Consider the following 15,291-nt stretch of genomic DNA (forward strand, 5'->3'; position numbering starts at 1 on the left):
GTGATAGAGGGCAAAGAAACTACATGATGCTACTTAAGGAATTAGTTCATTCCCTTCTTGCTTAAAAAGAAATATCTAAGATATATCAAAGTATCAGAATAGAGGCAACCCAAATTTCCCTATATTCCATGTTAGAATCTTACAAAGAATTTGTCTTCCAATTAAGAAATGAATGCACCTCAATTCTAAAATATTTCTGAATTATCAAGAATGTTTCTTCCCTAGAGATATCCAGATCTATCACCCCTTCACGGAACTCTTGGGGCCAGATCTGTTCAGGAATAAGGAAATTTTCAGTTAACACTGTAGGAGTTCTCTTTATACAAAATAATAGTTTTTCTGCAACAAAACCTATAAAGTAATAATAATTGGGATAAAGACATAAATATTCTCATGTCAGTTCACTAAGGATTTACTGTTAAGTGAGTTTGCTGTTAACTTATAAAAAATTTTTGTTTTTATAGTTTTAAATTTTTCAATAAGGAATTGTGGATATGGGCTAAGATTAGGATAGGACAGTACTGTAATGTATGTAAATATGCTATCTACCAGAGGTGTAACAGAAATATATTTCTAGTCTATCCTCATTAACTTAATTAATTTAATCAGTGGCCAATCAAGATTCCTCAAAAATTTTTATTTTTTTTTAACTTATGTACCAAATACCAGAGTAATATGTTCCAAAGGTAAATGATTTATTGGTGGCCAGTACAACTGCACAGAAGCTGAAATGTACAAAATATATATCAAATAAAAATACTTCATTTTTAAGACCTTGATCATTCCAAACATTCAAAGAAGCTATGGTTGAGGTGATAGAGAGTACTAGTTCAGCAAACTAAATTGGTTAAATTTTCTATGTTCTATTTTCTTGACATCTGATTTTTCTTGAGTGACTACTTTTAGAAGAGGTTTGATATTTCTTATATCAATACTATTAACATTAATATAGTATAATTCTTCTGATCTGTTTTTAGCACGTATGCACTGAAGGGAATAGAAGGGATAAAAGAATGAAGGAATTAAGAAGGGGAGAAGAAGGAACTAAAAGTAGACCAGAAAAAAGAAAAATTATGGTAGAATTTCTATGCATATTATTGGCTTATGAGCTCTTTCTGTCATGAACAGTATACTCACTGAAGGGGAGAAATTGGACTTATGAATAAATCTAGTGGTTGCTGAATTCTGAATTAAGTCTATGCAAATATATTTGGGTGGTTAGTGATTATAAAAGCTCTGTCATAAGAACTCCCTGTATGGAGCTAATTCCATAATTCTGTTAGCCATCATTAGCATTATTTTCTTGCTCTTAAACCCCTCAGAGAGGAGAAAAACTCTGTAAGGTACTATATTTCAAGTCCAGATCTGATCATAAAATGCATCAACAGGTTTTCTATCTTTACATTTACCACTGTGAATATTTAATTAAAGAGTCGACTAGAGGATTATTCTACTTCGATGACTTCCCTAGGTTTTCTAGTTCTCTAAATCTTGTGCCAGCTAGGTCCTGACTAAGCTACAAAACTCATCAGAGACCAATTTGAATTATGTGCCTCGGAGGAATATAATTAGTATGAATCTTGTGTTTCATTCCTCTTTGGAATGCTTATAATTAATGTTTGCTTGCTTTGCTTTCCTCGGATGTGAATTTTTTTCCCATTTTGCCAGCCAGGTAAATAAAGGTGAACAAAAAAGACAAATATGGAAAAGAAAGAGGCATTAAAGAGAAGCTGCATCATATGCTCACTGAAAACAATATTATTCACTTAATAAGTTTGGCAGCACCCACACGTGCACACACACACGCCTACTCCCCCAAACTTTTTTTATATAAAATGTTCCTTAAGCAACGAAAGGATCTGTTCCAATGCCAGTGAAGAAATGGCATGATATACCCAGAATCATATAAGCTGTACCATGTGAGTGAGTTACGGAATTTTCTATTTTATTTTTTATGCTATCTGATTTTCATCATATTTGTAAATTGAACCTCAACTCATTGATGATGTGGCTCCTCTGAACCAGAGGGAAACTGAAAGCTCAACAGATGTCCCCAGGCTTCAAAAGCGACGGACAAAGTATATTCCCAAGATAGCTCATCATCTTACCGTCAGGGCGCTGCACTAATGGAGTAGGTGGTCCTTGTACACTTCTCTGGGCTTCCTTGTTTGTTATGAAGCAAGTGTAGTTGCCCACATCTGATGGTTCCACTTTGGCAATGTACAAGTTTCCTGTCTCTTGGGATACAAACCGCCTGTTGTCCTCTTGAACATATAAGGGGTTATCATTGAAGGTCCATGCATAAGATAAATCTGGAAAACAAAAAAATAAGCATTATCCTTACTGTATTCATTCTTATCTGAAAGTTTTGTGCCCTCTTCTCCATAATTAGAATAAAATTGTGCCTCTGTTTGTCCAGTTGATGCCTGCTGTCCTGGTATAATTGTAATATTCCCTTATATTCATATATATTCAAATTTGGATGATATATTCTATAGTCATCCTGCCCATCAGTGGCTTTGTGCATTTACGGATGCAATGATGGCATGCCAAGAGAATAAGTGGATGAATGTATTAAGAACAGCTGTAACATATATAAAATATTATGGGCTTAAAATGCACACTGAATTTCTCCAGTAATGCTCACATTAAAAGTCTCTCTATATGCAGTCCAAAGGATGCCTGCACTAAACTGTTTTATGTCTGATTCTTTTAACATGTTTTTTTTTAATGTTCACCTATGTTGTGTGACTATCGGTACTTCTTTTTTTTAAGATTTTATTTATTTATTTGAGAGAGAGAGAGGGAGCGTGAGCAGTGGGGAGGGGTAGAGGGAGAAGCAGGCTCCCCATGAGCAAGGAGCCCAATGTGGGGCTCAATTCCTGGACCCTGGGATCATGACCTGAGCCGAAGGCAGATGCTTAACCCACTGAGCCACCCAGCTGCCCCAACTATCAGAATTCTTTGCTTTCTATTGCTGAGTAATATTGCGTTTTATAAATATACCACAATTTGTTCAGCCACTTTCTTGTTGATGAGCATTTTGATAGTTTCCAGGTTGGGACCATTATGTATTAGGTTGAAATGACTGTCTGTCGACATTCTCATTTCTCTTGAATAAGGCCCTAGGAGTGAGAAATAAGGTAGACAGATGTATGTTTAACTTTATAAGAAACTACAAAAAACTTTCCAAAGTTGTTGTACCAGTTGACCTCTCCAGCAGAAATATATGAGTTATAGTTGTTCCATATCTTTGCACAAATAACATGTCAATTTTAAAAAATTTTAGCCAGAAATCTTTGAACAAAGAAAAATATTCCTGTGGATTAAGGTTTTTAAGTGTGGTACTATCTGAAGACGAAGAAATTGTATGTATCATGGAAACTAGGTAGAACTGAACTTACGTCTAGGGAAATAGAAGAATATAACTGGTTCTAATGGGACACCAAAATAAGTGAAATGCTCAGGTGCTAGGGGTGAAGAAGGGAAATACACAGTTTGAAAACATCTTCACCTGCAGATGAACTTAGAAATCACATAATAGGAAATCACAGCTCATAGAACAAGAGTTGAAGCAACTAGGGGCCTCTTGTTAAGGCAGAGGCTGTGGGTCATATTTGTCATCTGCACTTATATTAAAAACAGGTGCAGAAGCAAGATATGGTAGAGCCAAAGATGATTAATTATTTCTGATAAGTTCTAGCAATCTACCCCAGGTGGAAGCAGACTATCTGAAGCATTTTTCACTAACTTTACAGAATTTAAATTCTCTAAGATGAGGAGGCAATACAGATCAATAGCTAGTCTGACCTTAAATTTGATCTATATAGAAAAACTTATGAGGAAGTGGGAGTGTGGGAATGTTGCCATCTTTATCATCTCTTTCACAAGGAAAAAAATAAAGCACTAACAGTACACTTAGGGAACAGATTTTAGAAAGCACAAAAGGAAGGAAGGAAGGAAGGAAGGAAGGAAGGAAGGAAGGAAGGAAGGAAGGAAGGAAGGAAGGAAGGAAAGAAGGAAGGAAGGAAGGGGGGAAGGGAGGGAGGGGAAGAGTGAGTATACAACCGACCATTAATAGGAAGGGGGGAGGAGCTTAAGTATTGCATTCTAACAATTCGTAAGTTATTTTAGTAAAAATGAATTCATCTATACTGACAGAACTCTGATATAATTCTCAGGAAAGAAGAAAACATGACGGGGCGCCTGGGTGGCTCAGTCGTTAAGCGTCTGCCTTCGGCTCAGGTCCTGGGGATCGAGCCCCGCATCGGGCTCCCTGCTCGGCGGGAAGCATGCTTCTCCCTCTCCCACTCCCCCTGCTTGTGTTCCCTCTCTCGCTGTGTCTCTCTCTGTCAAATAAATAAAATCTTAAAAAAAAAAAAAAAGAAAACATGAGAAGATGATATGTTAGAGAACAATCAGCAAAAATGTTGTAGAATGTGAAAATGTACAAAGTGGCATTAAATCTATAAAACTAGTGTTCAGGTAGAAAAATAATCCCAAATGTATGGTTATGTGAAAATCATGTTGTAAATCAAGACATTTAACATTGTGTATATGTGTGCATATGTATGTGTGTGTGTATGCATCTGTGTTTCTTTATACAAATTATTTAATTTAGTAACCTAGGAATGTATATAGAGGTTTTCTTAGGGTGAAGGGAAGAAATACAAAAGACTTTTACTCTCTACATAATGTTTCTGTCATATTATAATTTTTAATTACTATGTAATATTTGTGTAAATGGGAAAAAAACAGGATGAAATAGTGTCAGGAAAACTAAACACTAGAATGAATTACAACTTGTAAAACAGTAGGACGAATAATAGTTTTCATTCTTACTCTGAACTGTTCAGACTTGAGTATTATGTTTTATTTATTATAATCGCTAAGTAAGCTTGTTAAAATACAGAGAGCTAATCCTATTCCTAGCAATTTGGTTTCCTTGTATCTGAGTGAAGTATCATGGAATCTGTATTTTCAACACCCTATGAACGGCTCATGTGGTTGAACTGGAATATTATGTTCAGAGCACCCCTTACTGAAAGGGGAATTAAAATTCTCAAGTATATCAAGAGACAGATAACAAGCATAGCAAAGGCCATAAGTTAAATTACAAAAGAAAATGATAAGAACTTAAATTTTTACCTGGGGTCAGGGTGGGGAAGAATAATTGAGCAGTCTTCATAGATTTGAATTGCTGTCATGTACATAAAGGGTTAAATAAAGCCCTTTCTGTTGATGCCCAGGAGGCAAAAATAGGACTTTAGCTCTTGGGGGTTACACAAGGTCCTTAATATAATGAAGACCAATCTAAACTTCAGAGCTATAACAGCAAGTGATTTGTGAGGTAATGAGCTCTCTATCATTAGAGATGGCCAAACAGAGAATGGATAAGCTATGTTTGAAACGTTGCAAAAATATTTATTTTTTCAATGAATGGGAAGTTAAACCTATGTTTCTATGGGTTGTCTACTCCACCCTCAACATTCCTTTGATCTCCTTAACAGTCTAATGCTTTTAGATCAAGTATGCATAAATGCAACTCATATTTTAGTTTTGAAAATATGCTTTGACATTCTCATCCTGTGCCAGGGTATTGAAACTTCATTGCTTTTGCAAGTCCCTACTGGAGTCTTTTATCATTTCATGTGGTATCTTGCTTCTAAGTTTCTTTACTGAAGTCCTTTGCTGCCTCACTTCTAAGCCTGTTACTCTGTCTCCACCAAAGAGTTGCTCAAAGGATTTTTGTTTGAAAGTGAGAGGTATCTAGATAGTAAATTTTTCTTCAATATAAAGTGGAAAAAATGTAGTTCAGATTCCCTTGTTGTCAGTGACTCCTCATCTTTTGAAACTTTTGTGAAATAAAGACAATCTTGAGCAAATTCCCAGGGCCATGTCTCAGTTTAGGGATCTTTATTCAGTGCTGATTTGGGGAGCGGAATAAGCTCTAACTCTCTGAAATCCAAGGTTAACCCTTCTCACTTAACAGAAATTACAGGTTGTCACTAATGCCCAAGAAATCTTTGAATTCTTTACCCTATAATCTTGAGAACTGAGACTGCAATTTCCATTTCTCCCTTGGTGAATTCATTTTTACCTTAGTTGCTAAAACTTTCTCTGATCTATTCCTTCTTTAATAGTGGAACATTTAGAAGCTGCCAGAAGAAAATGGTCCAGAAATAAGGAAGATTACATAAAGAATAATAAAAAAAATGAGTACTTTTATTTCGTACCTGTTTCATCATTCTAAAATTTTGTTTTGTGACACTAATTGGCTGTTGATTTAATATGCCCATTAAACATGAGAAGCTACTAGAGCTGGGAATATAAAAGTAATTTTCCAAAATCACATTGTGTGTAGAAGGAGGAGTACTTGAACCTAGATCCTTCAGATGCCAATCCTTTGCTCTTTCCCTAATACCACTTTTCTTCTTTTCTATGTATCTACAACTGATCCTCTTCTTGTCATGTCATTATGTCAATATGATCCCCTTGGAGCATTCTTCCTTACTCTCAGACTTCCTTCCAAACCTGCAAACTCTGCATATCAAAGCCCACTCAGAACTAGGACAAAAGTTCCTCACCACTCATCCCCTCCCCCCATCAACACTGTCTGTCCTGTGTTCAATTTCCTCAGAATCTTACAGAATAAAAAGTCAATCTGTCATTTCAATTACTTAAACGTGTTTATAGCCACTGTTAGCAGGGAACAGAAATGCATTTGCTAAACCATTAAGAAATAATTCTTTTCTCCAGAATGGCCTCACTAGAGGAGTGATTTTGAAACTTTAGTGTGCATAACAATCACTTAGAGGACTTGGGAAAACACAGTGCTAGGTTCTACCCTCCCAGTTTCTCTTTCAGTAGGTCTGGGGAGGAGCCAGAGAATTTACATCACTAACAAATTCTCAGGAACTGCTGATACTGATGGGTCCCAGAACACTACTTTGAAAATCACTAATATAATGGTAATTCTCAATCTCCCCTGTATAATCATACCAGGAAGGGAAATGGCTCAGAGTTTGATAAAATGGTGACCATCTTGTACATTTCTCTTTGGGTGGTATGTGGGAGCCTAGAGAAAAGGATGTTCCTCAGTTCATAGATGCATGGCATGTCTGGGATGGAAGGGACCTAAAGATCTTCCAGCCCAATCTTCTCATTTTATAGGTGAGTAAGCAGAGGAGAAGATGGCAGCAGCTCTGTGACTAGAATCAAGGTAGCCCCTTGCTCTCCTCTCTGAATTGGTGAAGATGCTAACCTGCAAGCCCTTCCTGTCACTGTATTTTTCATCCTGCCCTTCTCCCTTCTCCCCATGGGCTCCCTATTCCCATTCATCCAAATAGGCTGTAGTGGGGGCTTTTATCTATTTTGTTCCATCATCAGCCGCTATCATGCTTAATTTGTATATTTTTAATGGGGAAAGAAAAAAAAAACTACCTCACAAATTGGAAGTTTAAAATTCTTCCCATTTGGCTTTTCTTAATTAAATGTATAATTCATGAGCCACTTACTTTGAAACCATTGGATTTTTAAAATATTTTCTCCACCATCTATGACCTTTATCTGTTATTAATGATTGTGATGCATTTTCCCTATGATGATTCAGCAGTAACATTAGAACTGAATGATAATTGGTCCTTCCTGAAGCATTGCCTGCAATGCACATTGACACCATCCTCTGCAATTTTAATATTATTAGAAATGGCAGATCTGCAGTAAGCAACCGAAGACTCTATCTGCTGCTCTCTCAAGCATACAACAAATCCTATTTTCCCCAGAGCATGATTATGTTTTGACATCTTTTACAGCCTTATATCTTGCACTGTAATATTTAAAGTACAAACACAAGAGATATATGCAACCGTACCCATTATATGGGATGTAATTTTTATTAGGGGGAAGTATCCCATGTGAAAGAGACCAATAGTGATAAACACTGCCATTGAGAACTTCTATTGGCTCTGTAAAACAGACTTCAAAATTGTTAGCATGTTTCTAGAAGTAGAAAATAAATGAGAAGAATAAAGAATTCAAAGCATAGTGCTCAGATTTAGTGGATAAATCTCCCCTTTGGAATATTCTGGAATGAGTGTACTTTACTGCAAACTTTGTGCAGAGCTCTAGGGTTAAATGTGACTGCCTGTTGGGTGGTAAATCATGGTTATGCTAGCTCAGTGGCAAAGACCTAATCCAAGAAAAATAATTCCTTTTCTGGGTTGAAGTCATTGATATTGGTATTGAGCAAGTTTATGATATAACCCAGAACACTGCCCTGACACCTTTACAACCACTCCGATTTGAGTTCCCATTTGGTCCACAATTACTGCTTAACCACCTAAATTTTATTAGATCCCTTTTGATTTACACTTCTCCTGTTCAGAATCATGGCGATAACTGCTTTTGTGGCCTACAAACAACCACTAAGTAAAGGCCCTCTGAGTTTCCGTTATTTCTGACTTCCAAAGAACTCTAGGGCTGGCACATCCTATCTGGAAAAGGAATGAAAACACAGCCGGCTTCTGAATGAATTTCCAAGAAACCTCCAATTTTAAGGAAGACTGGGTAAGTCATGGGAGGCAAATACAGAAGGACTAGACTTCCTTTTTTCTTCTCAATTCCCATCATCTGTGGGTGAACTAAATACAGAGAATGTAAGAGATGGGTCATTCCAGTGGTTCTCAACCAAGGGTGACTTTGCCTGAGAGGGGATATTTGGCAATGTATGGAGTTGTTTTCCTTCTCGCTATTGGGAGAGGAGGTGCTATTGCATTAAATGGGCACAGGCCAGGGATGTTGTTAAACATCTTCACAATGCACAGGACAAACTCCATAACAAATAATTATCTCACCCTAAATTCTCAATAGTGCTGATGTTGAGAAACCCTGGGCTGTACAAATGGAAACAGACTATAACATAAGAGTTCTGTTTGATGTGCTGGAAAGCAAGGGAAAACATTCTTTTTTTTTTTTTTTTTTTTTTAAGGGAAAACATTCTTACTGGGAATGAATAAGATTCTGAAAGTAGACAGAGGAAATGTGGAGCACAGGGCCTAGAAAATGAACGCTGGGACTCTGGTTAGCTACATGATCTTTCTGGCTCTAACACGGTCCACTAATATTAGGCAAATCAATTTACCTCTCTAGGATTTAACTCTCTACATATTCTTCAAAACAGATACACTTGCTATTTCCATTTATACTTCATTTAGCAAATATTTTATGTTGTGGGCCAGATTATGCCAGACCAGATTAGGCAGCAGAATAAATGCAGTAGGGTTTAAACTCAAAATATGTCTTCTTGGTCAAGTTAACACTAACTTCTTTAACACAATTACTCAATTTATAGAATGGAGAAATTTTCTTTGAAAGTGTTACATGAGTTGAGGCACACAAAATGCTGAGCTGAGTGTCCAGGATATAGGAGGCATTTGTTATCTTATCCAATCATGTAGTGTTAAAAGAGAGAGAGAGAGAGAGAGACAAGAGTCCCCAAGTGGAGTCACTTGTGCTAAGTCCCACGTCAGCCAACCAAAACTTAATACCTAATCTAATTCTACTTTCGGCCTCTCCCAGAAACATTACCCTTCATGACCCTTAACCAGTCAATCTGGAATTACCTGGTCAGCACTAGTGAGGTAACCCACCTGATAGACCCTACCTATCCTCCAGAGGAAGGTGACCTTGCCTGAAACAATCTACTCTTTGATGGAACAACTTCCTTGTCCTGCCTCTTTCTGCCTATAAAAGTCTTTCATTCTGTAGAGTTCTTCAGGGTTCCTTTCCATTTTTTTTAAAGATTTTATTTATTTGTTTGTCAGAGAAAGAGAACACGCACAAGCAGGGAGGGTGGCAGGCAGAGGGAGAAGCAGGCTCCTCGCTGAGCAAGGAGCCGATGCAGGGCTCAGTCCCAGCACCCCAGGATCATGACCTGAGCTGAAGGCAGACACTTAACTGACTGAGCCACCCAGGTATCCCATGGGTTCTTTTCCATTTGTAAGATGATATGCTGCCCAATTCATAAATCATCGAATAAAGCTAATTAGATCTTTAAATTTACTGTTAAATTTTGTTTTTTTAACAATGTTAACTACCAAATTTAGTTCTCCAAACCAACTTCCCCCCTAGATAGGTAAATCCAGCTGCCTAGTCAAAATTTTCATTGTTCTAACAGACATCTGAACGTTAAAATGTCCCCAAAACAAATTCCTGATTTCCCCCATTCCAAAACCTGTTCTCCTTTTATTGGTATCATCCCAATAAATGGCACTCCATTCTTGAAATTGCTCAGCCTAAAAACTACTCCTCTATTTCTCTTTACAATCTACATCCAATCTTTCAGGAAATTATTTCAGCTATTCCATCTAAATATATACTTGTTCACCTGTCTGCTGCTATCATCCTGCTTCAGGCCACCATTACTTCTCACCTGAGTCATTGTAATCACCTTTAACTCCTTATATTATTGCCCCTTTATGGTCTATTCCTTGGAATAAACTTTTTAAACTGGAAATCAGAGAAGGCATGTCAGTCTTTTGCTCAATACCACATAATGCATTCTAATCTAACTCACAGTAAAATTTAAAGGCTCTGTAATATCTTTAAGATAGTGTTTACAATCTCATCTATGCTCCTGTTTGCTCACTTTTCTTTATCCATACTGGTTTCATTTCTATTCTTCTAATGTGCCAGACACAGCTCTACTCTAAGTCCTTTGCACATGTTGTTCCCTCTGTCCAAACTGCCTTTTCTCAATGTCTCACTCTCTCATTCCTTTAGTTCTCCTCTCAAATGCCAACAAAGCCTTCTTTGGCCTCAGAATATACAACAGCAACACCCACCACTCCCTACCCCATTTAGTTTTCTCCCTAGCTTTTATTACCATCTGTCACATTTTTATATTTATTATAAGATTCATGAAGATAAAGACTTTGTCACATTGCTCTCCATTATATCCCTAAAATTCACTAAAATTAGTGGCACTTAGTATGCACACAATAAATATTTGTTGAGTAAGTATATAGTACAAGTTCAATAATGATGGCTGTCACTATTATACCAACAGGCAGCTGTTCTGCGTATCTGCCTTTTACATATTCAAGCAACCCCAGAGTAATACTGTCACAGCTGATTTGACCTACTCACTAAGAAAACACCACTGTCAAAAAAAAAAAAAAAAAACCAACAAGAAAACAAAAACAAAAAGAAAACACCACTGTCATTTACTCTAGAAACAGAAGGAAAAAACAAAACAAAACAACTAATTGGGAAGAAGGGCTATGAAAATTGAGCACTTTTTCCTTAGTGTTATTTTCCTTTTTATTCTATAACACAATTTTGAGTTTTTGCTGGAATGATTTTCCATTTATGTTGAGTTGTCAACATTTTTATTGACGGAAATACAAATGCTAGGCTCAAATAAAGTGCTATCTTCCTACCACAGACATAGATACTCCAAACTACTGGCATAAATTCAATTATTCTACCAACCTAAAAGTTATATCTTTGAAGACGATGGAATATTTCCTCTAAAACAAATTTTAAACCTCTGATTTTTATGAGTCCAGGATTGAGAGTTTTATATCGAGACAATAAAGGGAAAGAATCTGCTTTACTTTAGATATGGTGAAACTATTATCTCACAGTGAAGGTGATCTTAATTATTTTAGACAACATGTATCATTTCTTCACTCTGTCATTTTTAAAGAAAATCTCATGTGAAGCTCAGCTAACTCACTGCACCCATGAAGATCTACTGACAGCTTATTTTCATATCCAACCTACAGCTTTGGCTTCAAAGGTTTCATGTCCATTAGAAAAATTTAGAGTCTGAAATTTTGCTTTCAGTGCTGTTGCAAATGACTTAACACAGAATCTCTGTTACAAGTGACCAATGCTCTCACCCAAAGCTCATCCTGGAGGTGAGTGAAAAGCCATGGTAGTAAGACCTCTCGGCATGGCAGTTCAAAGTCCACCTCTAGACTCAGTGACCCTCCCCCAAATGAATAAGTAAAATAAATAGTGCATTGCCCTTCCTGTCACGTAAACCTGGATGTAGAGAAGAGACCTTAGAATCCCCCATAGACCTAGTGGAGGAAAGGAAAGGTCTTTATTTAGCTGACTACCAAATTTTACCTTTGCCAAGCACCAAGAGGCTAACTAGGAGACTTGTATTTTTCTGATATGGGTATCCAAATTAAGGATAATAACTATAATAGACAATAGAAGAGATTTTTAGAGATTGTGTGGAGATGAGGGAAGTCATAGACTATCATTAAGAGCATTTGGGAGAAAGGAAAGTGATGTTTAATAGGGAAAATGGGGTTTCAGTCAGATGTGCATTGTAGGACTCTCTGTGTTCTTCAAACAAAGCTTTCAGTACAACTTATATTTCTCTGTAATATTTTAGAATTGTATTTTTTAGGAAGATGGAAACGAGGGCTTAATCTGGCTCTGTTGGCATTGAGTCAATCACATTCATGGAGTTTATCTCTAGTTAAGAAGTAGGATTAAGGAAACGAATATACTTCTTTCCTCAGAGTATAGGGAATAGTTCCTGTTTTGTGTCCAAATATCACATTTCTAAGAGATAAAGCAGAATGTGCCAGTTTTGTGTTCTGGCATTATTGCCTGGGTTTCTTTTCTTTTTCACTATGGATACTTTCCTCTAGAATAAGTTGTATTTGTAAATCCTCTCTTTCTAGAAGAATAGCACATTTGTGGTTGCCTTAAAAATTGGGTACGAAACATCCATTAGAAAGCCTATTCTGGAGTCAGGTCTTCTTTGGTCTATTCAGAAAAAAAAAAAAAAAAAAAAGGATATCCATATAACAGCACCTGTTCAGTTTGGCTTATGTTGATTACTCTATTTCACTGACTTATCACTAATCATTTATATGGGAAATCCATCTACACACTTTTTTCTTTTCTTTTGTTCCTAGAGCTATTGTTTTTTTCCTGGGTAAATTTATAGGATTCAGCCTAGTTGATAATTTTTCTTACTCTCCCATCCGTAGTTCTTGTTTTTTGGTTTTTGGTTTTTGTTTTGTAAAACACACTAAAATATATTTGACAGGCAGGCCTGCCTGGTTAAGAAATGTTTTCCAATTTTTTTGTTATGATACTAAAGAGAAAATAGGAAGAACTCAGAATGTTCTGATAATATCAAGTTTAATATAATTTCTCCCTTGTCCTGGCTAGAGAGATTTGAACTATCCAAAGGAACTAATGTGAGGGATATTCTTTGCTGCTGGCTTTGAAGATGGAGGAAGACATATGGTAAGAAATGTGGGCATCCACTAGACAATGAGAGTGGCCCTTGACATCTGGCCAGCAAGGAATTGGGAACCTTAATCCTACAATAGCAAGGAAACGAATTTAGCCAACAACTTGAGTAAGCTTGGAAGTGGACTCTTCCTCAAACTTTCCAAAAGAGAATGCCATCTGGTCATGACTTTGATTTTATCCTTGTAAGAGTCTGAGTAGAGAGACCAGCCACAATCATCCTTTGGTTTCTGACAGAAGTTCTGACAGAACTGTGTCCTAATAAATGGGTGTTGCTTGAAGCTAGGAAGTTTTAGATAGATTGTTACATACTAAAGAAAAAAAAATATATAGATACACATACATACACACACACATATACACACATACATATACATATATACATATATGTGTATATATATCCTAAACCAAGGAAAAAATTTCAAAGACAAAAATGTCTATGTGTAAAGTTGGCTCAATTTAAACCCGCTGTCCACTAATACAATTTGAAGGTTATCCAACCAGTATATTTCTCTACATTCTTGAAATCTTTCTTGGCACAATTCACCATAGGAAGGTGAGAAAGGAAAAGGAATAATAAGGATTTGTTTTAAATGAGACAGTTAAAGACACTCTTAGAACTCTCAGCAAATCCAGGAGGTGTAAGAGTGTTGAAACTATCTGAGGTTTAACCATTAACTACAGAGGTTTCTATCCAAAGGCATTTTTTTTGAAGTCAGAAATTCCTGCATTGGAATCTTGCCTTCATTTACTAACTGAAAGCTGATTTACTTAGTTTGTCTGAGTCTTGGTTTCCTCATTTTAAAATTATTCTTCTTAATTATTGGAATACTGGGAATGAGAAAATAAATGGAAAGCCCTTATAGGGCCTGCTCATGATAACAATTCAATAACTGGTAGCCATTGTTATTATTATTAATACTTTCTCCTTCTAATTAATTGATGACTATTTGTATAATAGGATCAAAGGGTATCTGTCAATATTCCCCTCAGTTTTGATCTGGGAGAACTATAAGGAACAGAAGAACAATATTCCAGTATTTTTGCCCTTGTGGAGGTGAGGAAGCCCATGGCATACCCTAGAGCTCTGGGGATGAAAATTCCATTAATACCTGGATGAAGTCAATATTGACTAATACCCTTGGAATCCTGCTAAAACATTACATATGATATAATCAGATTTGGTATTAGACAAGTTTGTCATGACTTGCATGCAATAGGCATTAGTTATTCAGTTAAAAAGATCTTAACTGAAGGCAGTGTTCGTCTATCTGTGGCTTAATTTCATGGCATTAAGCAGAGAGACACTGTTACAAGGGTTACATAATCAACATATATTTTAACAGTGGTAGGTAACAAGGGAAAGCTTCTTTCTACTTGTCTGCCTTTTTTATTTTTATTATTTTTTCTAAAGATTTTATTTATTTTAAAGAGAGAGAAAGCAGGGGGGGGGGAAGAAGAGGGGGAGGGAGAGGAACAAGCAGATTGCACTGAGCACAGAGCCCAACTTGGGACTGAATCTCAGGACCCTGAGATCATGACCTGAGCTGAAACCAAGAGTTGGATGCTAAACATACTGAGCCACCCAGGCACCCCATTGGCTGCCTTTTTAAAATATGTGACATTCATTTACAAATATTTGACATTTCTGCTACCTTTATTTAGAGTAAACAAAGTTGAAAATAATCTTCAATTCTGTCAAGATTCTTTGACCAAAGTCAGAGCATAAAATGACATAGACTGACAGCACAAACAGACATGACTTTGTATATCTTGTCATCTTAGGTTATAGTACTAAAAAATAATTTCCCTATGGTTTAAAAATAAGCACCATCAATTTTTTTCAATGCTCTGGAATAATATTATTTTATCTCAGATAGCATTGAAAACAGTGTAACTCTCACCTAATATTTCAAGTGAGCATAATGCTATACTACTCTAATATTACTGAATAAAATATTGTTAACTTCTAATCAGTTTCCTTTTCTTTTTTTTTTTCCTTTT

At 36.4% G+C, this 15,291-nt stretch overlaps 1 protein-coding gene across 1 annotated transcript in view; it reads right to left on the minus strand.

The window, feature by feature from the left end:
* The window catches only part of CNTN6 (contactin 6), a 586,479-nt gene that overhangs the window by 98,502 nt on the left and 472,686 nt on the right, over window positions 1-15,291 (minus strand). The window contains 1 exon segment of the mRNA XM_034996895.1: window positions 2,109-2,312. Coding sequence (XP_034852786.1) covers window positions 2,109-2,312 — 204 coding nt within the window.

This window comes from Mirounga leonina, unplaced genomic scaffold, assembly GCF_011800145.1.
Source record: "Mirounga leonina isolate KUSES-001 unplaced genomic scaffold, KU_Mleo_1.0 Mir_94, whole genome shotgun sequence".
In the NCBI taxonomy this organism is placed as follows: Eukaryota; Metazoa; Chordata; class Mammalia; order Carnivora; family Phocidae; genus Mirounga; species Mirounga leonina.